This window comes from Brassica napus, chromosome A2, assembly GCF_020379485.1.
Source record: "Brassica napus cultivar Da-Ae chromosome A2, Da-Ae, whole genome shotgun sequence".
Taxonomy (NCBI): domain Eukaryota; kingdom Viridiplantae; phylum Streptophyta; class Magnoliopsida; order Brassicales; family Brassicaceae; genus Brassica; species Brassica napus.
The window spans coordinates 16,669,610-16,695,137 of NC_063435.1; the positions used below are offsets into that span (position 1 = coordinate 16,669,610).

General features: G+C 31.4%; 2 protein-coding genes and 1 long non-coding RNA gene across 3 annotated transcripts; 1 reads left to right on the forward strand and 2 right to left on the reverse strand.

Moving 5' to 3' along the window:
* The first annotated feature begins 2,530 nt into the window (after positions 1 to 2,530).
* Positions 2,531 to 3,299, forward strand: LOC125586946. The gene is made up of 2 exons (XR_007323491.1): positions 2,531 to 3,002; positions 3,083 to 3,299. It is a non-coding gene; the product is annotated as an uncharacterized LOC125586946 (long non-coding RNA).
* A 6,485-nt stretch (positions 3,300 to 9,784) lies between these two features.
* LOC106399404 (dirigent protein 6-like) lies at positions 9,785 to 10,565 on the reverse strand. Its single transcript, XM_013839892.3, has one exon. It carries the CDS (start codon positions 10,504 to 10,506, stop codon positions 9,943 to 9,945), a length of 564 nt encoding a protein of 187 aa, XP_013695346.2. The 5' UTR covers positions 10,507 to 10,565; the 3' UTR covers positions 9,785 to 9,942.
* Positions 10,566 to 19,062: 8,497 nt separating this feature from the next.
* On the reverse strand, positions 19,063 to 19,836 carry LOC125584365. Its single transcript, XM_048752731.1, has one exon. The coding sequence runs from the start codon at positions 19,834 to 19,836 to the stop codon at positions 19,063 to 19,065; it is 774 nt and encodes a 257-aa protein (XP_048608688.1).
* Positions 19,837 to 25,528: the final 5,692 nt, after the last annotated feature.

A 25,528-nucleotide genomic window follows, 5' to 3' on the forward strand; every position in this document is an offset into this window, starting at 1 on the left:
ACTCCGACTCTGCTTTCTCTCCATCGAAGAGGCGATTAGGTTTCGCCGTTGACACCTTCTTTCTCCGGCCTGTTTTAGTTCGTCGGAGAGCTTTCACTCGTCATCACATCTCTCCTTCGTCCTCTTTCTTTCGTTTCTCCTCTTTAAACACCACCGATTACAATCACTTTGTAATTTCCGCTGGCTACTATCAGAGTTTCTCAAGCTCAGGAAAAGCTTTTTGTCTCTTAGAAAGGACGATTAGCTTCACGTTTTTCTTCTGTTACTTTTACTTCATCTCGGTTCTCAAAACTTGAAGGTTAAGGCTTCGAAATCCTCTTTCTGTTTTTTTTTTGTTTTGGTTAGTTATTGTTTATGAGATTGAATTGTTTAGAAACACAAATCGATTCACGTTTATGGTTTTAATTGTAGTTTGCGGTTGAGTTGATTGTGGGTTATATGTGCTATTTTGAGTTATATTTTGTTTTGGGATTGGGTTTGCATGTATTTTTGAATGCCTAGTAGACTAGTAAATGTGTGATGGTTATATTTGGTTTACTGTTCATTTCTGAATTTCTTTTAAGTAATGGCTAACGGGTTGAAGTATTTGAATTCAAGGATAGGCATGCCGAGTGAGTTTTCAAAACGCATTCTTGAAGGAGTTGAGACCCAGATTGATAAGATCAACGACACGTGTAGACGTAGGACTCTGAATTGGTGAAGGTTGTTCTCAAGGATGAGTACGAGGAAACTTTGCACGACCCAGTCTTCGGTCCGATGGCACTTTTGTTTCTCCATCTGGATGAGTCATCTGGATGAAGATGAGAGTTTTGTTTGTTTAGGCACTAAAAGTGCAACTCATTCAGATGGATCATCCAGATGACTTTTGAAAATTTAGGCTTAATTTTAAAATTCATTCAGCTGAACCAATTGGGATCATTTGAATAAAGATGGTTCATTCAAAATGGTATAATGTCTATTATGCCCCTAATGTAATTCACAAATTACAAACTTAAACATAATATCATTTTTGTCACATACGAAAACTGACAAAACTACAAAAACACGTTTTCCCGCAAAAACCTAAAAACTATTTTTTCCACGCCGAAACTCCAAAAACGCATTTTCCCGCCAAAATTGCAAAAACATGTTTTTCCGGAAAAACTGAAAAACGTGTTTTCGTGTCAAAATCACAAAAAAAGCATGTTTTCACGCCAACTCCCCAAAACACATTTTCCGCCAAAACACAAAAACGTATTTTCCCGCCAAAATTACAAAAATAAGTTTTCCCGCCAAAACAAAAAAAAAAGTGTTTTCCCGTTAAAACCGAAAATCTCCTTTTCCCGCCAAAATCGAAAAATCTCGTTTTCCCACCAAAACCGAAAAATTTCGTTTTTCCGCCAAAACTGCAAAAAAACACATTTTCCCGCCAAAAACGTGTTTCCCCGCCTAAACCGCAAAAAACACGTTTTCCCGCCAAAAACGTGTTCTCATCAAAACCGGAAAAACGCGTTTTCCGGTCAAAATGCAAAAACACATTTTCCCGCCAAAACCGCAAATGCGTGTTTCCCTCCAAAATCGCAAAAACGTGTTTTCCCGCCCAAAACTGCAAAAACGTGTTTTCCCGCCAAAACTTCAAAAGCGTGTTTCCCGCCAAAACCGCAAAAATGCATGTTCCCGCCAAAACGGGTTTCCCGCCAATAACGAAAGATTTCATTTTCTCGCCAAAACCGAAAAAATTCATTTTCCCGCGAAAATCGCAAAAATGTGTTTCCCTCCAAAACCGCAAAAACGTGTTTTTCCACCAAAAATGTGTTTTCCGCCAAAACCGCAAAAACGTATTTTCTCGCCAAAACCAAAAATTTGTATTTTCCCGCCAAAACCGCAAAAATCTCATTTTGCTGCCAGAACCGAAAAATCTTGTTTTCCCGCTAAAACCGAAAAATGTGTGTTTCTCGCTGAAACCGAAAAATCTTTTTTTTTTCCGTCCAAACCGCAAAAAGAAAACTCGTTACAATTGAAATAATTCTAATGTAAATATATTAAACAAAAATAATTAAATGTAATATAGTTAAAATTAATATCAAACATATGATTAAATCAACATAAGGATATTTCGGTAATGTGTTTACTAGACTCATTTGAATGGAAATGAAAATAAAGAAACAAACATAAGATCCATTTAGATGAATTATCTAGATGAGCTATGTGGATAGACAAACAAACAATCACAAAAATCTGAATGGATCATCTGAATAGATCATGCAAATGAATCATTTGGATGGAGATGACAAATGGTGAAACAAACAGCCTTCTATTGCTTAAATTTAATCGGATCGGTTCATTTGTTTCTTGTCGGCTTTCTATTTAAAAGAGATCGATTTACAATTTGGGTTGTCGGATTCTAATGCGTGGTCTATTGGCAACACGTACTAGTTACATAATATTTATTAGTTGATACATGTTTCTCATGTTTGTATAGTTAGTTATAAGTTAGTATTGTCTAGACGTATGGCTACGTGATGAATAAATTTGGTGTAGCTGTCAATTATCTTTAATTTGTAAATGTAAAACGCCGAAGTCAAACAGAAGGAAAATTTTTGTGTTTGTGTCTGGCGTTTGCATTTGTAGAAAGAAACTTAAGAATGTTTTATATTTAAGTTAACTACTAACATGTTTGTATTAACAAATACAAAAGGGTGTTATTGAGATGCACAACTACTTGACGAGTGTGTACGACGTTGGAGATGCTCGAAGTACTCTTCTCACCATGATCCAAACGTTACACCACGCCAAAAATGGCGTTGACATGTTTTCTGGAACTAAGGCAATTATCTTTATCGATTACTTTCTATTAGCCAAACTATCGATTACTTTTATCCTTATATATATACATACATAAGACAATACTTTGGTTTCTTGTCTGTGACTTTGATTATTGTAGGTACGAACACACTTTGGGAGACCGAAGTGGAAGAAGGTTTTATCAAAGATTAGCACCAAACATAAGAATGCAAGAATCGGTAAAAATAACAGCAGAGTTGTAGTCAATCATGGTCTGTATTTTCTTTGTCTGAAGAAAGTTTTTGATTTGGTAAAACAGGAGTGTTCTATTGTGGAGGACCGAGTTTAGGGAAGGAACTCTCCACATTGTGCCATGAATTTAATCAAACGGGCTGTTCCAGGTTCGAGTTCCGCAAAGAACAGTTTTAAGGGTAAAAATGATATGGCTCCTCTACAATGTGGCTTTTGAATCAATCGAATCAAGTATATTGGTATACATGTAAAATTAATGTTCATGATTTTCTTCGCTTCATTCATACAACTTTCTTGTTCTTGTTTTTTTTGGTACATTTAACTTTTAGCCAATTCATCAAGAATAAGATTGTAAAACATGGGTGAAAAGAGTACATTAAGTTAAGGTCTAGAAGCTTAGAGCACATAATTTCTGATTGGTTTCTGATAATCAAAAAAAGAAAAATTTGGCAAAAAAGAACAAAACAACTATATTTTAGAATTAAAACCAAAATATTTGTCCTTATAGTATAAACAGTAATAAAAATCCAGTTTACCCCTTCTAATTAACCTCAAAATACTTTTACTTTTATTATCTAAGAAGTAAAACAATGAAAAGTGAAAAATTAGAACTTATCAACTCCGACTCTGCTTTCTCTCCATCGAAGAGGCGATTAGGTTTCGCCGTTGACACCTTCTTTCTCCGGCCTGTTTTAGTTCGTCGGAGAGCTTTCACTCGTCATCACATCTCTCCTTCGTCCTCTTTCTTTCGTTTCTCCTCTTTAAACACCACCGATTACAATCACTTTGTAATTTCCGCTGGCTACTATCAGAGTTTCTCAAGCTCAGGAAAAGCTTTTTGTCTCTTAGAAAGAACGATTAGCTTCACGTTTTTCTTCTGTTACTCTTACTTCATCTCGGTTCTCAAAACTTGAAGGTTAAGGCTTCGAAATCCCGTCTCTGTTTTTTTTTTGTTTTGGTTAGTTATTGTTTATGAGATTGAATTGTTTAGAAACAAAAATCGATTCACGTTTATGGTTTTAATTGTAGTTTGCGGTTGAGTTGATTGTGGGTTATATGTGCTATTTTGAGTTATATTTTGTTTTGGGATTGGGTTTGCATGTATTTTTGAATGCCTAGTAGACTAGTAAATGTGTGATGGTTATATTTGGTTTACTGTTCATTTCTGAATTTCTTTTAAGTAATGGCTAACGGGTTGAAGTATTTGAATTCAAGGATAGGCATGCCGAGTGAGTTTTCAAAACGCATTCTTGAAGGAGTTGAGACCCAGATTGATAAGATCAGCGACACGTGTGGACGTAGGACTCTGAATTGGTGAAGGCTGTTCTCAAGGATGAGTACGAGGAAACTTTGCACGACCCAGTCTTCGGTCCGATGGCACTTGTACAACAAGCTCATTTACTCAGGGAAGATTATTCACAGCTTTACATGCAAGCAGCTCAAGGTTTCCAAGCCTCACGAGTTGTGGTTTTTATTTGCAAAGAGGCTTCTTAGGTTTTCTATGCAAGAATTTTATGTTGTGACTAAACTCAAGTCGAAAATTGAACCCGGCATAGATTTGATGATTGGAACGATGATAAGGGGTTCTGGAACAAGGTGCTGAAGCAAAATGGAAGTATCAACTTAGTGAGTATAAGGAAGGAGCACCTTTAAGTCTGTAACCAGTGGAAATGGTGAATCTAGTGTAACTGTATATTATCTAGGGATTCATCATGGCAAGGTGATGCAGATAAGTATTTGGAATATATCCAAATATCTTATTATTTATTTTATTATGTGGAATAAATTTAGATAATCACCTTTATTTGTATTTTCTATATTTTATTGGTTTTCCTATTTTAATGAAGATTAGGATTTTCTAGATTTAAAGATTTATTATAAATATATATTAAAGCCTAAAGTTGTACTCAAAATTTGGTAATAAACCAGTTGTTCTTTATACCTTGTTCGATTTGATTAAATTGATGAAGCAGAAAGTTGGTCTCAAGAAGCTATTGAAAGAAACTCTTGCTCGATCCAAGAAGAGGTCTCTAAGAACCTTAAAGTTCCTTGATCGACCGTTCAACCTATTTGTCCACTGCATCACAAGGGATGAGAATGTGTTTATCCTTCATGAATACATTCAGTTGGTGATGGACTTTGAGAAAATGAGGATGTATCCTTGGAGTCTTCACGCGTATGATGAGCTGATTGCATCAATACTCAAAGCAAGGAAAAATGTGCATCTTAAGAAAATTTACGTTTTTGATGGATTCTCCATTGCCTTTTAGATATGGGTTATGGAGGCAATCCCAGACATTTGTACTATGGTGGTTAAGAAGATAAAAAAACATGACCAAAGTGAGATGTAGGAATTCGAAAGAAAGTGGATAAGTATCCTACGAAGATATCGCTAGTCTAGAATCTCAGTTCGATAAGGTAATTAGTTTTCCTTTTTTTTTATATTCAGTTCAATTGTCAAAAAAATTATGTTTATTGTTTCATTTGTTCTTGCCAGGGAGAGCTGTTCCAATATATATCTTCTACTAAGAATTTCGATGAGATTGATTAATCTGAGTTTTTAAGTGAAAAGGGTGATGAAAGAGTTGGTCGTGTTACTGCTCTTATCAATGTCAAACAAGACTGGAAGCAATTCGCTTGGGAAGTTGAAGTTTTGCCTCCAAATGTAGAGCTTTTTGATTAAGAAGAGGATGTTGAAGGGGCAAGTGTAAGCTAAATGATCCTGGTGCTGAGACTCTCAAAAAAGGAGCTTTGACTGCTTTATGTAAGATGGGACAACTCATGCATCCTCTAAAACACTAATAGGATTTATGCTTTCCTACTCCATGAAGCAGTGGTGTACATGTCATTAGTTAGTGTATGTGCTTTTTTCCCACACAAAAATCTGCTTTTATGGCGTGCCTGCATGGGATTTTCAACAAATCGAATTTCCCACATGAACATGTGCGTCTGACCAAGTCAACCATACGTTCAAAAGTTTCACCTCGAACCAAAAACCTGTCATCGCTAACTGGGAAAACCTTACACTTCTTACCTTTCTCAATCCTTTAGTCAATCTTCTTCTCCACAACAATGTTCAGTGGCTACGTATGCAAAGAACTAAGTACTTTAACTTCTACATGAAAAACCATCGATTCATCATTTCTTTTATGATGCCCAACAAAGGTATAACTGGAAACTCTATGGGTGAACGCAAAACAACATTTATAGATTCAGTAGGGTTAGTGGTCCTAATATCATACATGTAACCCGAAAATTGACAACGAGCCCAATTTCTCACATCAGGTTATTTTAGATATTTTCCAATTTCACGACTAATTGAGAAAATAGCAGTGAACATCTTCTTAAATCAGCAACTCGGTAAGATTTCGAGGCCTTTGCAACCAAACCAGCGACACATTTTCCCTTGAAACATATTACAACATTGTTCGTCAAGTGGTGATTGAAAATCCCATGATGAGATTGCCAATAAACTTTCGCAAGAGCTTTATCAATTGAGGTATTCCTATCAGAAACAAAAGTTAAACTCGGATCATCAGCAAAGACAACATTAAGCTGTCTCATAAACCAGTCCCACGAGCGTTCCTTCTCTGAGTCGACAACTCCAAATGCAATATGATATAGGTTCTAGTTTCCATCTAAATCAGTAGCAACTAGTAATACTCATTTATATTTGCTCTTCAAAAAAGTCTCATCCACAACAATAACTTTCCGAATGGCAGCATAAAAACCGAGAACACACTGACCATATGAGATGAAGAGGAATCTGAATCTCCCATTGCTATCAGTCTCATAAAATGTGTGTGATCCTGGATTAGCTTCCCTCATCATGTGCAAGTATTTGGGAATTTTTCATAACCTTACTCTGAAATAACTCTCACTGCATTTACTGCATACTCACGTGCTTCCTATACTAAAAAGTAGGTATCTCAACTCCATGCTCAGTACGCATAAATTGGATGATATCATTAGGTTTCAGCCATTCTTTGACACTTTCATACTTACGCACAATGAGAGTACCAATTGTTTTTGATGAAGCTGTCGGAACAAAATTGTTCTTTTTTGATGGAGCACATGAATGATCAGGTACGTACTTTTTGATAATAAAATATGAAGAACCTGTTAATCCCTCTGCACGAACAAGCCAGCTGCAATCATAATCTGCACAACGATTATATACCAAAAACTTTTATCCAATTTGCCAAGCATGTAGTCGAAATTATTTTTCATTGCACATATTTCCATTGTTGCCTTCAAAGCTATTTTGCTAGTAAAATGTTGACGCTTCTTCACAACATCAACCAGAGAAAAACGGAAACACTTTTTTTGTTGATCATATCTTTGTCACAATTGTTATCATCATCACTTTCATCTAGCTTAACATCTTCTTCTTCAAACTCGGTTTCACCATCAGTATCATCTTTAAACTTCATATGACATAGGCTCTTCCTCTCTGTTAGGCGATTCGGTTGGCTCTTCATTCAAGTTAAAATCGACTGTGATATTGCCTGTCTCAACCTTATAGGTCTGGGACTTCGGATATTCGGATTGGGTTCGGGTAAGATTCATTCAGGTCCGGGTTTTTCGGATTAATGAATTCTCTACCCAATAGGTACTTAATAGATTTCGGTTCGGGTTTCGGGTCGGATACCACCGGTTTCGGTTCAGTTCCGGGTACCCATTTATTATGTAAATCATATATATATTTATCAAATAAAATAATGTGTGTAAATTGAAGTGGTTTAGTAGTTACATACTCTATCTTTAGTGTGGCCAACCTGGGTTCAAGTCCCTAAATTGTCAATTTTATTAAAAAAAATAATATTGAAATACTATATATATTTACAATATAGAAGAACGCATAAAAGTTGAAATGGTCTGATGGTAACATAGCCGCTTTTCTACCTATCCAACCCGGGTTCGAGTAGAGGTGTTGACACTTTTTCTAATATTTTGGGTTTTAGGCTATCCATTTTGGTTTAAATGGGTATCCGATCGGGTTTTGGGTAATAACCGGAACCGACCCGATACCCACGGGTATTAGAAGCAATGACCCATCGGGTAATATGGCCATATCTGAAACCGAACCGAATCGGTCCATTTCGGGTTGGATCCGGTTCAGGTAAACGGTACCGGTTAAAAGTCCCAGCCCTATAACCTTAGATCGAATAGACACACATAACCTCGTAGAAGCTTTGTCCCTAACATATGTAAGATAATTTTTGAGTTGTGGATGCTCATTGGTGATGAAAACAGGTGGTGAGACGATGCTAATGATCAAATCAGTAGGTAAGTAACTCAGCTATATATTGACTGTTTACATCAATTCCACAGTCCTCACAAACCATAACTTTTAGGTTGTCAAAGGTTTTACTTATGTTCAAAGTAAGTAATCAACCTCCTTTTCTTGATTAATTAATTAAAAGTCGGTAACTATTACATAAGTAGAGGCTACGACTCTTCCGTCAATTCCCGGAATCCCCTATATATTATTTGAAAAGCATTGCAACATTTTTTTGTAGCCACGTGTCATCACTAGAATGATTCTTAGAATCCTTAGAAAAATAGGTTGGTCCATCTAAATATATAATAAGATTTTTATTAAACCACAATAAATACATTATTAATGTGCTTCATTATTTCCTTAAAATAAGATTACGGAATTGCCTAATGTTGCTAAAGTATATATAACAATTTATGATTTTGAATAATAAAAATTTGATAAAAATAAGTATGTATTATAATTATATTTGTTTAATTTTAAGCTCTTAAAATAAATTAAACAATCATAGTTACCATATAATAAAAATTAAAAAAATTATTTATATATTATATTTTGAACTTTTAAAAACAAGTATAAATTACTAAAACTGTTAAAAGTTTCACATTCAAATTTTGTGATCTATGATTTAAAAATTTTGTTATGACATGATACAAATAACTAAAAAATAATATAAATTGAAAATCTCATTTAATAAGTATCAAAAATAAAAGATATATAAATATATGTATCATTTTAAATTAAACTATATGCCATATAAAAATACATGAATATCATAATTTTGAAATTTACTTTGAACATTTTTTTGATAAAAATTTTGAAAAAATATTGACAACTTAATTTTTTTAAATATTATAAATTACTTAAACCATTAATCCCACAGTGAAAATTTTGTTATCACTAATTTAAACTTTTTTGCTATAACAGATACAAATGATAAAAAAAGATATGAGCAAAAAGCATCATCTAATAAATATTAATATTTAAATATACCATATATATATTACTATCATTTAAATTTAATTATATATCATATCAAATAGAAAAAATATTTTTTCGATTTATAAAATTTATTTATATGTTCGCACCAATTTAATTATATAAGTAGTAGATAATGATTTTTTAATTATTCAATATATATTTATTATTTCATAATATTTTGTAAACATATATATTTATATATATAATGTTTATCCCGCGCAAGGCACGGATCTTAATCTAGTATGAGATTGTTTCTGATGTAACTTTACTGCATTAGCCGCGTTATCACTATGCTAGGCCATGTTCCGGAGATGAAGTTCGAAATTGTTTTATCAAAAAAACTGAAACAAGATTTCATAATTAGTTTTTTTACCAAAAGCTTATAAAATTGATCGTGGATATATGTTGCTCATATAACGAGACATCCTGACGTTGAAAACGCGATATGTTACGACATAGAATACTTTAAAAATGTATGTTTTCATGGCTTTATCAGTATGTTTATGATTTAGTAAACAAAACATAAGATTATTATTATCATAAAACTCGTTACAAGCGAATTACAATACTATTATGTGGCAACTTGAAGAAACATCACCTGGAATGCATTATTGAAATGTCCAAACACACATGAAACCCAAACGGAGACAAAGGATACATATATATTAGTAACACTCGTAGAGTTTAATATCCAGTTTGATACGGAAATACTTGCTGCCTTCAAAGGTATCGGTCGTCAACGTAACAACCCCACGAGTCATGAGGAAATCACCGGTCCCGCCAACAATCGATAGGTCTCTGGTCGGCTCCATCATCGGATTCGCATCGATTATGGTCATTGTCCCTTTGTGTTGCGTTGAGTTAAACAACAACGTGAAAGTCACCCACGTGTTGTAGGTCGTCTTCTTGTTGTAGAAGAAGAAGCCTTGGGCACGAGCCACCGGTTCCGAGAGGTAGTTCTCGTCCATTGTCACAGGGTTGTCAAAGACTACAAACTTTCCAAAATTGAAGTTGCCTAGTCCTATAGGGTTTACAATTGTTGCTGACGTGGCATTATCCGCGTTATCACCATCGTAGGCAATGTTATGGAGACGGAGGACGAAATGTTTGCATGGTTTTTTTAGGTCGATTGATTTTCGGACTGATGAGACCGTATCAGAGAGGAGTAAAACGAATAAGAAGAAAGAAAATAGGGTTTTGAATATTTGTTTGGAGACTTGATTTGCCATGGTTCTTGCGTTTAGTAGAAATGAGTAGCGGTGTTGGTTTGTGAACAGAAAGAGGGCCGTTGAAACCTTATTTATATACACAATTCACATATTTGTTTTTGGGTTAAAAAAAGTGGCTTTGAGAGACGCATATAATTAGTTGTATTTCGTCTAAAGCTAAATTGCCAAAATTTGCATATTGACTTTTTTAAACACTGATCGTGTGGGAAACTCGATATATTATTTGCCCAACTACTAACTTTTCAAAAATAATTTAAAGGATAGATTCAGCAAGGCGCATCCTTTTTTAGAAAGACATAAGAAACATTAGCATCCAAATAATGGCTGGATTGATCGAATATCATAATTCTTTCATTATCAATTATAAAGTTAACTTTCATGAATTAAAAGTCATACATAGTTCTATAGCGAAAAAAAAAAAGTCATACATAGTTGTCAATGTTAAAACTATTTATATTTCCATTTTATTTAATAAATTTCTGGTTCGATTTTATTTTAATTTCATTTTCCTTTTCTTTTCTTACCAAAACTACATAAACAATAAAAAGGGAATATATATATCTATGTTGACAAAAAGGGGAATATATATCTATAAACTATATATATATATATAATGAATATTATTTGTTCTTCATATTTATGTAAAAGAACATAAATAAAAGGGGAATTTTACAAAAATAACTTAAAATTTGATTTTAAATACAAAAAAGTGTATCCCAAATTTAATCAAATTCAAAGTAATCTAAAAAACTAGTGAAATTATAACAAACCTCGTATGACCAAACAAAAAACTTGTATTGAGTTTTACTATAATAATCCTCCGCGTGAGAAGACATCTAGGAAAGTCTTCTCGTACAGTAAATTTTAAAAATAATTTATAAATTTTATCAAAAATATTTATATGGGAGGAAGATTGAGTCATGTAACTATAAACATTTACAAATGATGTAAATTTAGATTTAATAGAATTAAATTGTTTGCAACATAGATGAGTGAATGTAGATTGAGTCCTATTTAAAAAAAGTCATAGACGTAAATTGTAACTGATGTAATAGATTTTGTATCACTCATCTCTTATATATTAAAAGAAAAGCATTATAATAAATGCATTCACACTATAATAGACACGTGACAACTTTATAATAATTTGATAATAAGTATGCTAACGCGTTCACACTATATTCATAAATCTGTTCACACTATGTACTTTTGCACTTTCTTAAATATAAAACTCACATACATGGTTCCAATAAAACTCTGGATTTTCCGGTTCGAATAAAAATAGATAATGAATCAAAAGTCAAACTATATATATATATATATATATATATATATTATTTTTATTTTTTAACCGATAAAGTTGAGCAAAATATTCATAAATTTTGATTTGATTCGTTATCTGTTTTGATTTGAACAAAAAAATCTGGATATCCGTAACTCTACGAAACAAATCAAATACTAAAATACAATATCCAAAAAAAGAAGCAAATAACAAATACCAATATTTTTAAGAACAAATATCTAATTTGATCTGTTATATGCATATATAGTATAACCTCTTTAAATTAATACTCTATAAGTTAATATACACTAAAAATCTCTATAAAATAATATAATTTTATAGTCCCAAATTGAGTTTTTGGTTCAATTAGTATATCGATAAATTAATATCTCTATAAATTAATAAAAAATTATATTTTTTGTGTAGTCCCAACATTATTAATTTATAGAGGTTTCACTATATATAAATATATGTAAAGAATTATATATATATATATATATACATTATATATATTATACTTTATATCAGTTTTACAATATGTTTGTGAATTAAAATTATTATATTAGGTAATAGAATTTAAAAAATTAAATATTGTTTTATTTTTGCAATAATAATAAAATGTTATTATTGAAATTTTCAATAATTTTAAAATTTTATTTTATTTACGGATAAAATCGGTTATTCTAAAATTCTAAAAAATTTCGGATATCCGAATATCTAGGTGGCTAAAGATCGAATCGACACGAATGCTTTCAAATATCCAGATATTCTATTTGTGCCTACCCCTATTTACAAATACACTTTTATTTTCTTTACACTAAAAATTGACTAATGTCAAGGCCTTTTTATTTTAAATTAATTTTAATTTTATCTTTAATGTAATATTTTGAACAAAAATGTCATTTTGTATTAATTATAAATATCTTTTTATATTTGTCAACTATTTTTATATACTTTTTACATACACATACATGTGCAGCTTGATGTGAGCACCTTGTAACTGAAATATTTAATTTTTTTGAAAGTTGAAATATTTTTTCTTAATGCTTCTTTCTGTACCGACCAAATGGTAGTAAAATAATTTATCTTAATATTTTTTTTTTCTTTTTCTTAAACTATTATATGTTTACAAACTATAATATGAAACTATTGGTTCGACATGACGACTATCTAAAATTCATAACATGAAAATAAATAAATAATATTAATTTTTGGTTTTTACCGGAAAAAAAAACCAAAAAATCAAACATTTTAACCGAATAAACTAAAATGAATATTAATTTAAAATAATAGTTATATTTTAGAAGATTAAAGAAAAAAAAACTTAAAACCGAACCAATATCCAGATTAAACAGATTTAATGCCTTTTTATTAAAAATAACGAAACTAATAATCAAATTCCGTGTAAGGCGCGAGTTATTACCTAGTATTGTATTACAATTGCAACATAACATAATTTCAATCGTAACATAATTTCAAAAGAACACATGACAAAAAATTACATAACACAAATTTATAGTTATATAGCAGACTTCTCTATGAGATTTCTCAAAGAGATGAGTGTACCCTACATGATGGTCATATTAATTTTACAATAAACCACAATTTAAGAAGAAATTAACTTTTCGAAACAGACTTCGAAAGAAATCGTGTAAAGACATATTTGTCTTGTTATTGCCTATGTTTGACTTTACCAAAGTACACTGCCCGTGAAGTCTGAAAATGTTTAGACCTTACGTGATGTAAACTCTCGTAATCATATGTTAGTTTTGTGTTTGACTAAAATTTTAAAATAAATTAACACTTAAATTCTGTTTTATGTTCAAAAATAGAAGATTTCACAAGAAGTATGCAATTTAGTTTCTTTTTTGGTTAATTTCTTTAACATTTGATCAAACACAAAACTAACATGAGAAAAATTCAATTGATATATAGAGACTCGATGTGCAGTTTAGGGAGACTTCATGCAAAGTCTCTTTGAAGTAATCATTCGGAAAATCAAATTCTGGTAACTTTATTTTACGGAGATTCACATCGTCACATGAATCGACTTAATTTTTTCTCTAAAGATAATTAGCAGACATTCTACGTTTAAAATTAACAAAGAAATTTCAATAAAGTATTTTCATGACACATATCTTTGAAATATGAAGATCAATAAATAATTATCTAGATCCGTTAGATTTTTAAGCATATATAACTTTGAAGTTTGAACTTCAACTAAATGAAAGATACTCAGTCATTACTAACCAAAACTTATCAAAATTGAAGAATTTCCATGAAATTATGATTTTGAAAATGGAAATTTTAAAAACAGTTAGATGAATTAGAGAGAAAATAGAATATTGTAGTTGTGTGTATAAGGAAAAAATAAGATTAATTAAAAAAAAAAAGCAAACTCTAAAATATTTTTCGTAAATAATTAAATATGATAAAATTAACCAAATGATCTTTGCCTAGTGGTAAACGGATTCCGGCTGGAGCTTCCATTTTGGGTTTGATTCCTCTTGGCCACTTTATATTTATGGATTAGTTGCATACCGAGATGCAACACCTTGTGGGATTAGTTTTTGAGTCTATAAAACCTCTGAGATCCCCACGATTATAAAAAAAAAGTGATAAAATTATTCAGAGACATTTCTTTGATTTTTAAATAACATATAATGATATTTTGTAAATAATTTGATATATTAATATTGTTTTAAATGAAATGGCAAAATATGTTAAACTGAAAAAATAGTTCTGTATTTAACTAAAAAAAGATAAGTCATTTTAGCAAAATTTCCATGATTGAATAACACTGAAATATAATCTATTAATCATAAAATCAATAATATATAATTTCAGCATACGTTCTAAAATCATATAATAGCACTAAATGTAGTTTGGATTTCTAAGCATTAAATACACTACCAATAATTTTCGATCAATACTCTTTCTGTTTCATAATAAGTGTTGTTCTAACATATTTTTTTTGTTACATAAAAAGTTTTACTTTAAAATTTTAATGCAAATTATATTTATTTTCAGCTGAGAGTTAATTACAAACTGCATTGATTTTATAAATAATTTTATTTATCTCAAATAATATTGATCAAATAGGTGTAATAAATAACAATTTAAATACATTTTAATCACTTTTTTAATCTATGTGAAAAATGTTAAAGTGACACTTATTAAGAATAAGAATATTATATTTTGTTTTTCTACATGCTAAACAAAGAAAAAAAATTTAAATTCAAAATAACGGAAAATATAATTCAACTGAAAACGTTAAAGGTGCGTGGTTGAAATCAGAACACTTTAATTCCTTACCTTTCCTTTTACGATTACTTTGAACATATAATATTTCCTCAAACCATTTCATTTCCGTTTAGGAACATATATATGAAGAAGTAACAATCACTACACACAGGAATTCATCGATTGATAAAAACAAAATAGCAAAAACACAAAGTAGAAATCTTCATTACTGTAGATGTGTAATAGTTAAAAAGTGTATCTTTTAAATTTTTAATCTTGGTGAAACGAGATCTTCGTAAATCAAATCCCTCTACGTATTTCTATTGCTTCGCATTTAAATTAATAATCCGACTTGAGCTAAAACCAATACGAACATTTTTTCACTTAAGTTGGCTAGAACGAACGACAAAAAATATGTTCATGTTAAGTTTTCTCGGTTTTTAGTTTAAAACTCAAATCAAGTGCATATACGAAAAAGCTTGTGTAGATGGAATGAGAACAGAATGCACTTGAGAATTCTAATAAAAGAGAAGCTTATACGAATATAACTAAAATTTTAATCAATATTATTTAAAATCTTTTTATTAATCAACCAAAAACTAAATACAATTTTAAGACTAAAACATATAATAAACCCTTAAATATAGAAAATCCAAACTTGGCTATAATAAATCCTTAAATTGCAATTCACGGATTTTTTAAATACGTAGTACAATTGACAGGATCCGAAATACCCTTTGGATTCTTCAGTGTCTACTGTCTACTACTCATTATGAATTTGATACGACTTTTTTTAATCATAATCATAAAAGTTATCCGTACATCTCCAGACATGTAACCCATAATTTTAATCTCATTATCCGCATCGACTCGAAACATCACACTGGAAAGTTATTTGGTCACCAAACCTTCAAGTATTGCTTTGTTGATCCCTTCTTTAACAAGGTTGGTTTGATTAGCACCTCCGCTAATTCTGTGGCAAGGTATTACTGGACGGAGATTTATAACCAAATTTCTCGAACCAAAAGGAAAAAAGAAAACGCACACAATATAACTAAAGCTGATTTCTCTTTAAAACAGGATTGCTTTTGGAAAATTGAAGCAAGTCAGAATACAATCTAAAGCTGCATATCGGCACATGGTACACAAATAAAAAAAACAATAACTAAATATTCAATGGGATCAAAATCTGGAGAGTAACGACAAACCTTTCTCAACAAAAAAAAAAAACTAAATATTCAGTGTCATGGTAAACATAGAAAATGGGTTAAAATCTAATCAAGTTAATTTGATCAGATATATAAAATATAGAAATCGCATCTTTTATCTACATAAAATTTTTCAGAGAATTATAAAATTAAACCATTAATTCAAAGGAATAAATTTATAAGTTAATGAAATACAAAATCTCTGACATTGTTAATTTATAGAGTTTAAGATAGGGGTGGGCGTTCGGGTATCCGTTCGGGTACCCGTTCGGGTATTTCAGATTTTTGGGTATTTCGGTATAGATGTGTAGAACCCATTTGGGTATTTCTGTACTTCGGATCATGTTCGGGTATTTTTTAGTTCGGATTCGGTTATTTCAGATCGGGTTCGGATATTTAGATTTTGAAAAAAAAATTAAAAATTTTCATTTCTCAAATTTCTTGTATTTAAAAATATAACTTTCACTTAACTAGTTTTTTTTTTAATTTTTAATAGATTAAATGGTTAATAGATTTGGACATAACATTTTGAAACTAAAAATACATTAATTTAGTCATTTTTAAAAAAATTTGGATGTAATTTTTTGCTAATTCTTGAAATAAAAAGTTTGACATGCATTTTAAGTGAATAGCAAATTATTTTCTCCGTAATTGTATGTATATCATATGAACTTAAAGTGTGTTTGGTATCAATATAAATATTTTATATAAAATAAAAGATGTAAACTAGAAATATAAGGTTAATATACATATGTTCGGTTATCTTCGGATATCCATTCGCGTTAGGATATTATCCATTCGGGTTTGGATATCCAGTCTCTCATAACATTTTGTTAATATACATAGCTTTTTGTGTTAAATGAGTGAATCAAGCCAAGCCGCGAAGTGCATAATCATTTTTATTATACTTCTACCCAAAATGTTAAGATATTTTAACAGCAGATTTAGGAATAAATTAAACTGAGGACACAACAACTTTCCGTTGTATTTTATTTTTTGGTTATGGGATTTATATAATACTAGATGATAATCAGTGTGCATGCGCGAATTGAGTTTTTATATTAATGTTTGTTCATTAAATGTTTTTAGCATTTTGCAACATTACAATCTTTGTCGATTATAAAATAGCGAATACCTAGTTGAGTGGGGAGAGGAGTTGAGTAGCTTTTTTAGGTGCAAGTTTTGTGTTAAATGAGTGAATCAAGCCAAGCCGTGAAGTGCAAATCATTTTTGTTATACTTCTATCCGAAATGTTAAGATATTTTAACCGCAGATTTAGGAATAAATTAAACTGAGGACACAACAATTTTTCGTTGTATTTTATTTTTTGGTTATGGGATTTATATAATACTAGATGATAATCCGCGTGCATGCGGGAATTGAGTTTTTTTATATTAATATTTGTTCATTAAATGGTTTTAACATTTTGCAACATTACAATCTTTATTGATTGTAAAATGGCGAATACAAATATTGGTCTCTTAAATGTATCATCGTTGTTGAAGTGTTAACGTATTGCAGCTCATTTTAATTATTTTTAAGACTTCATATGCACAAAAAAAATTAAGTTTTGCGGTTCACACAAATCACCAAAACAAGATAGACAACTTCAATTGTAAAATAAAGAAATATGATTAGGTTTTCAGTTCTCGATTTGTTTACTATTGACTCTCTATAAGTGATTTCATTTTCTACCTCTATAAACTTGTGCTTTTGTACTCGTTTTTGTTTTACTGATATGATTTTTTTTTTAACTTCTTCTACGAATTCTGTGAATTACATAAGTGTCAGTTTAAAAAGATGGAAATCTGTAAAAATTAGTTTCACTCGAGATACATATCTAGGAATCAAATTTTTGAAGATGTTAGTATTCAAATCTAATATATCAAGATGTTATAAAATATAAGTTCAGACTCGAAATATAATGCATGTCTAGTATATATTCACCAGTTAGGTCAAAAAATGATCTAATTCTGGAACAACAAAACAAATTACTTATTCTATTAACCTATGCTTTTGAAGTTTAGTTACTTAAAAGTATACCGATAAAAATATATATAATACTTTACCATTCTAATATATGTAAACTATGTATAAACTAAGAACTGTTTGATTTATTAAATGATAAAACAGAAAACTTATAATAAATAGTTCAATATCTCATTCTTGTAATTATAATAGCTAGACAGGGTAATAGGAAGAAATAAATATTAGACGAATAATCAAATCTCTCATTCTTCGAACAAAATCAAAAAGAGGTGATTGGAATCTTGTCATTATATTTCATTAAAAGCTTTTTAATAATAAAATCAAGACTAAATTATTTAATCTGAATGAAATAATATATATATATATATATATATATATGAAGTGCTTCCAATATTAAAAATTACTCGGATTTAAAGAATTATATTTCTGGGATTGTGATGATCAAATAACATATTAGAAACCATCTATTTAAAAAATAATTTGTATACATAAAAGTATATACATTAAGAGTAAGCAAATAAATAAAAATCAATATTTTTTGTTTATTTACAATCATGTTTTTTTTTGGTTGAAATGTTAAATTTATTTATCAACAAAAGAAAAAAAATGTTTACAGCACAGTAGAGTTTGGAAACATTTGTAGAGCTAGAATGGTAAACTAGAGAGCAAAGTAAACCTTATGTTGTTCTTCCCATCCACTCAAGCAAAATGCTGCCATAGAAAGCAACATTCTTGTGACGCAAGGAGGACACTCTGTTTCGAATAATCTTGTCAATCTTCTTAATGAGCTCTGGTGCTGTATTGAAACCATTGTTGTATTTGCGTCTGTTCCGTTCACACCAAACACTGTGGATCACGGCTTGGAATGAGAGACAAAGCAAATAAGCGCCTAGAGAGGAGTGTTGTGATGGTGATGTTCCAGTCTGGGTTTGGTCTCGGAAGTAGTGATCCTATCGTCTCTGTCCAGACCGTATATGTATAAGGACAGCCGAAGAAGATGTGGTCTCGCGTTTCCTGTGGCTCACCACAGAGGCGACAGTGTTGGTGCTCACCCCAAGCCTGACTGCGATCACCGGTTGAGAGACGGTTGCGAACAGTAAGCCATGCAGTGAAAGAGAAGCGAGGTATAGCTTGTGGAAACCAAACCAACTCACTCCATGCCACTGTGGGGCTTCTCTCTCGCACTTGATCCCATGTCCTCGATGAGGATAACCATGCTTTGTAGTCGTCTTCCCCGTGTCGCCATAGCAGTTTGTCGTGTTCTGCATCCACTACCGGAGCTGGAACATCGTGGATGCGAGCTATCATCGCCCGTAGGTGATAGCTGCGACATCGTCGAATGCTCCATTGTCCAGACGTGGCTGATTCAGAGACAGTTGCGTAGCGAGTGATACCGAGGAGCTGAGTGCCAGAGTCACCTGCAACATCAAGCGGACTTCCCATGTCAAGCCAGTTATCAAACCAGAATAGAGTGTGCCTACCATTTCCGATCTCAGATCGCAGATAGGAGGCAGCCTGTTGCCGAAGCTTAAGGAGCTTGACCAGATCCATGAGCCAGAGCCAGTGTCGGTTACATCCCAGAAGCATCGAGTTTATATGGTAAATCATGTTTTAGTAAATAAATTTAAACAATCGTTTTATTTACTTTATATGGTATATAATTAAAATTTAGTGATATGGACATAGATATATAGTATATTTTAATATAAATATTTATTATTGACACTTCCTACTCATATGAATTTATTAACATTAACAGAAATTTAAACTATTTATAACAAAACTTTTAATGTGAAATTTTTCAATACAAATTTCAAAATTAAAATACTAAAATTTCAATAATTTTTCAATGCAAATTTTGAAATCAACATATTTTTATATTGTATATTATCATACGATTTATGACAATTTATATCTTTCTTGAACCAAAAAAAAGTTAAACCATTGATCACAAAATTTTCAGGTAGAATTTTTACCATTTTTTTATTAATTAGTCGTTTTAATTTTTTTTTTAATTATATGCTTAATGTGATTGTTTATTTTTTTAATAAAATTAAAATTAAATAAAAAAGAGAGAATATACAAAAATTGTTATCAAATATGTATTAATCATAATCATTAACTTTCATATATATGTTAATTATATTAGGTAACTCCGTAGCTTTTCTTTAAGAAAATAATTGAGAATATTCTTTTGCACACTACTAATCAGTTTGATAGTTAGTTGTAAGGATTATAAGAATCATCCTAGTGATGACACGTGGCTACGAAAACATGTTGTATTGCTCCATAATTAATATATAGGGGATACTTCATACTAATTGTGAAGGAAAAATAGTCATGCAACCGTACATTGTTCTTTACGTTCCCCGTTAATTAAGGATATTCAAACGAGCATAACCTATCCACATTATAAAGTTCAGTTTTATGTATGTGGGGCTCGGACCATCATCATCCAGTACTTGTAAATATCCTATCCAAATCAACAACGAAAAGAAAAACCTTCAAATTTGATAAGCGATGGCTGGATAGTGAAGAAATAAGACAAGTCATTTTCGATGGTTGGAACTCATGTGACCTCTCTCCTTAAAGCAAATATAATGGATCACTAGGTGATAACCCGCGCCATGTGCGGGGTTAATGGCTAAAAAAGATTATTACTTTTAATCTATATATAATAGAAAGTCAAAAGTCACAAATATTATATATAATAAAATATCTTACTATAATGTGCATGTTTATATAATGTAAGCTTTTTTTTTTGAAAAAGTTTATGTAGTTGGATAGGTGCATTTAAGTATATTTTATGAAAAAAAAACTATAAAAATAAGCAAAGACTTATATAAATTTATTATGAATTAAAAAAAACAAAACATAGAAAATATAATTATTCCATTCATAATAAAATTATGATTATAATAACTAAAGCAACATAGGTAATAGAAAAATATAACACCAAATCATGAAAATTGTCTTCAAAATTCCTGGTTTGCAATCCTATTGAGAGAAATAACGAAGAGTGAGTTTACCAAAAGAAATGTTGAAACCACAAGATGGTGTCAAGAAGAAGTTAAACATCAGCTTAGAACATCTTTGGGTGAATAAATGTTGAAACTGGGAAACCAGTTCGTTTTTAATTGATATATGGATTTTATCTCCCTGCAAAAGAAAAAAAAAACATCAGATACGAAAGAAATAACATGTTCAATATGTACAGGAAACTAAAATTTATAACTTACTTTTTCATCAACAAAAACCATTTCTATGGTCTCTCCACCAGCGGCCGAGTATTGCTTCCAAAGTCTTATGACTTTCACCTTAATCTTCCATAGAGACTTTTTTGGTTTTAAATCAGAAATAAAATTCATGCCTTGCATTTTGGATTATACTTTTGAAACTTTTGGGTTGTGATGGTGGTGTAGTCTTAGCATAGGCAAGATATATATATATATATAATATTTCGACGTTACGGTTTAGGCGAGGAAACTTCTCTCGGTAATTAAGATTTTATAGCCACAAAATCATGTCTACAATCCCTAATTGATCGTCTAATTTGGAAAGAATACAGATTAGATTTACACCATAAACATTTCAAATCCAACAATCAGTAAATTGTTAGCAAAAACTAATCAAGACACATAACCTATTGTACATTTTGTCATATCAAAATTGTTGCATAAATCGTATTGTTGATTTTTAAATCGGAAATAAATCATTCGACTTCCCATAAACAATCATGTCATCATAATAATGTAATATATGTATATTGGAAAGGAGATCCCTTAATAATCACAACATGTATTTATCAACACTCTGGGCTGATAAGGAAAATGATAAGGATTTATCAACATTCGTCTTCTCAAATAATTCCAATTGATGAAAAATAACATTATTAGTCTATTAAAATTTATTGAGATTTCTTAATCTCAATGTCTTGGTGATTAAGTTAAAGGATTGCATTAATTTATTATGGATTTTCCTTTTGAATTTTATGTACTTCGTAATATCAATAAATTATGATTTATAGCGATATCGTGCAATATCAATCCGTTTGAATTTATGTACTTCATAATATTGTTTCGTTTGAATCAATATTGCGCAAGTAATGACATGATTATGATTTATCATTCTGATGACCATTATCATAATGACATGATTATGATTTATAATGTATTATAGAAAATAATAACCGTCATTATTTCGGTCAAACATATTAATTGCATACCAAATTTAGTTTGAAAGAGATTGAGATGGAGTATAAAACACGTAGAACATGTATTATATAGGTCACTAACTTTTTATTATAACATATAGATTGCTGTACAAAGCATATACAAATGGACTAAAAATGATTATCATAATAACAAAAGTTTGATATACAAAGATCATAATTATAAGTTATGACATATAGATTGATATATAAATTTTTAATATTAAAAACACGTACAAAATATAAAAAAACGTTGAAAAGTTCAGCATGGTCCAAGAGGACTGACATGTTGGGGTGATATACAAAAGTTATTAGTTATAACATAAAGATTGATATACAAATTTTAATATTAAAAAAAAATTAAATTTTACTTAATGACTTTTGTAAAGAATAAAAAATTATAAATTTTGACACTATATAAAATCAAATGTAATAATATAATTATATTTAATATTGTTGTATGAATTTAGAATTCTAGTTGGAGATGATATGTGATAATAGTACACCAAAATATTATTTAATGTCATGGCTTCCACAAGTTGAGATCTACTGGCTTCCACACTTCGCTCTTATATAAATATACATTACATCAAACTGGTCGAATAAGGTAAGAAGGCTAATCAATAATTCAAAATTACACTATTCATAACATCTTTACCATGCATATAAAATGAAAACATATACTATAATGACTTCGTAGGTTTATTTGGCAATGGCATGACATGTAATTAGCCTAGGGAAGAGAGGGCTATTTAATAAAGGGTGTGAGGTGCATTGTGGTGTTGACACCTAAGAAATGACAAAGTTGCTAATCATACATGAAGGTGAGGTTTATTTTTTAAAATGCACCTCAAATAATAAAAAGGGGAGATATATCTTGCTGCATGAAAACTTTAGGAAATTGGAAAAGAGAGAAAGACTTAAATGCTGCAAAATTAGTTGCAGATCTAAAATCAAAGGTGGATAACCTCTATTCGGATGATGATGCCACAACAGAAGAGATATGGGCAGTTTTGAAAGAACTTACAGAGACTCTTATGGCAGAGGAACAATTTTGGAAACAGAAGAACATAGTCTTCTGGCCCAGAGAGGGGGACTTGACCACCAAGTTCTTTCATGCTATTACCAAACAGAGAAGATTCAAGAATAAGATTATGAGTCTTTTGAATTTTGCAGGCAGTCTTGCGGAGGACGAGGAAAAACTACGACTTTCAATCCAGAACTGATTGACGAGGCCCTGGCTAATGTCACGACAACAATATATGACCGACTAGATGTGGATCTTACGTCCCTTGTTTCAGAATGGGAAGTTAAGCTGGCTCGATTTGCAATGCACCCAGAAAATACACCTGGACCTGATGGACCCACATCATTATTTTATCAATAATTATGGGACATTGTGAAGGATGACTTAACCCGGATTCTTAATGAATTCTCCTTCGATGGAATAATGGCCAATGGGCTCAACGATGCCAATATCTGTCTCATCCCTAAGAAAGAAAAACCAAATGAGATGTTTCAGTTTCGACCAATTACTCTTTGCAATGTAAGCTACAAGATAATATCGAAAGTCTTATGTGGAAGATTAAAGAAAGTATCACCGGATCGAATTTCTGAAATCTAGTCTGCCTTTGTTGCTGGAAGTCAAATATCTGATAATGTATTGATAGCACATGAGGTGTTTCAAGCTCTTCGTATAGATCCCGGTGGAAGAAATAGGCATATGGAAATAAAGACATACATGAGCAAAAAATTATGATTTTCTAGAATGGGAATTTATCAATGCGGTCATGAAGAAAATGGGTATTTCAGCCTTATGGATTAAGTGGATAATGCGATGTGTAACATCGGTGAAGTACCACGTCCTGTTCAATGGCCAACCTAGAGAAAATATAGCCCAAAACAGGATTGCATCAAGGAGATATTTTGTCTCCTTTCATCTTTATCTTATGCACAGAAGCGTTCGTTATCACTCTTAATCACACTGAGAATCAAGGTAAAATAGCGGGGATGCGCATGTCACGCGCTAGCCCTCTGGTATCACACCTTCTCTTTGTTGATGATAGCTTGTTTTTCTATAAGAAGGAGCCCCGTGAATGCGATAAAATCATGTAAACACTTAGAACTAATGGGAAAACTTCTGGATAGTGTATTAACTTTGAAAAATATTCTTTACTCTTTGATAAGATGATACCGGGACAGGTAAAGGAGGTGGTCAAAACTCAATTGATCTCACAAATGATGGGGGAATGGGAACTTATATTGGTATTCCTGAGGACATCAGCGGTTCGAAAAAGAAGATGTTTGCTTTCCAAAAAGAACGCTTGCATAACTGGGTTAATGGCTGGACATGTCGATGGCTAACAAAGGGAGGGAAAGAAGTACTGATAAAAGTCTATCCTACTGGCTCTACCTATCTATGTAATGTTGACTATGCTTCTACCATTGAAGAAATGTGAAAACCTATCTAGCACCATTGCAAAGTTTTAGCGGAATTCAAACTATGTCGATCAAGTGAAGAGGGTGGGATAGGATTCAAGATGATTTATGAATTCAATCTTCCCCTACTAGGTAAACAGCTATGGTGATTGGTGCACTTCCCAGATTCTTTGCTAGCAAGAGTGTTAAGGGAAAAAAATTTCAGATGTAGTTCGCCTTTGAGACTAAACAAGGATGCTAACCTTTCATATGGGTGGACGAGCATAATGGCGGAAAAGCCATTAATCGTTATGAATCAGGCAAAAGGTACACTCTGGAAATAAAATTAGAACTTGGGAAGACCTCTGTCTACCAACGATCCCAGCAAAGCCATCAAGGCCTATTGCACCGGTGGTACACCCAATGTTTTCTGTAAGTGAACTAATACTAGGAAGTCCAAGAAGATGGAACACTGAGTTGCTAGAAAATATATCAATCCGGAGGACATTCCATTGATCCAATATTTGGCCATAAGCCAAAGATACCATCAAGATGATTATTGTTAGAGCTATACAAAGAATGAGATATATATTCTTAAGTGAGGATACTGGATAGCCAGAAACCTTCTATTGATCAATAGGGATACGATGGAGACACAAGCAGAACCTAGCA

Coding starts and splice junctions, on each gene's coding strand:
- LOC106399404 (XM_013839892.3), bottom strand. CDS start 10,506: ATGGCAAATCAAGTCTCCAAACAAATATTCAAAACCCTATTTTCTTTC.
- LOC125584365 (XM_048752731.1), bottom strand. CDS start 19,836: ATGATTTACCATATAAACTCGATGCTTCTGGGATGTAACCGACACTGG.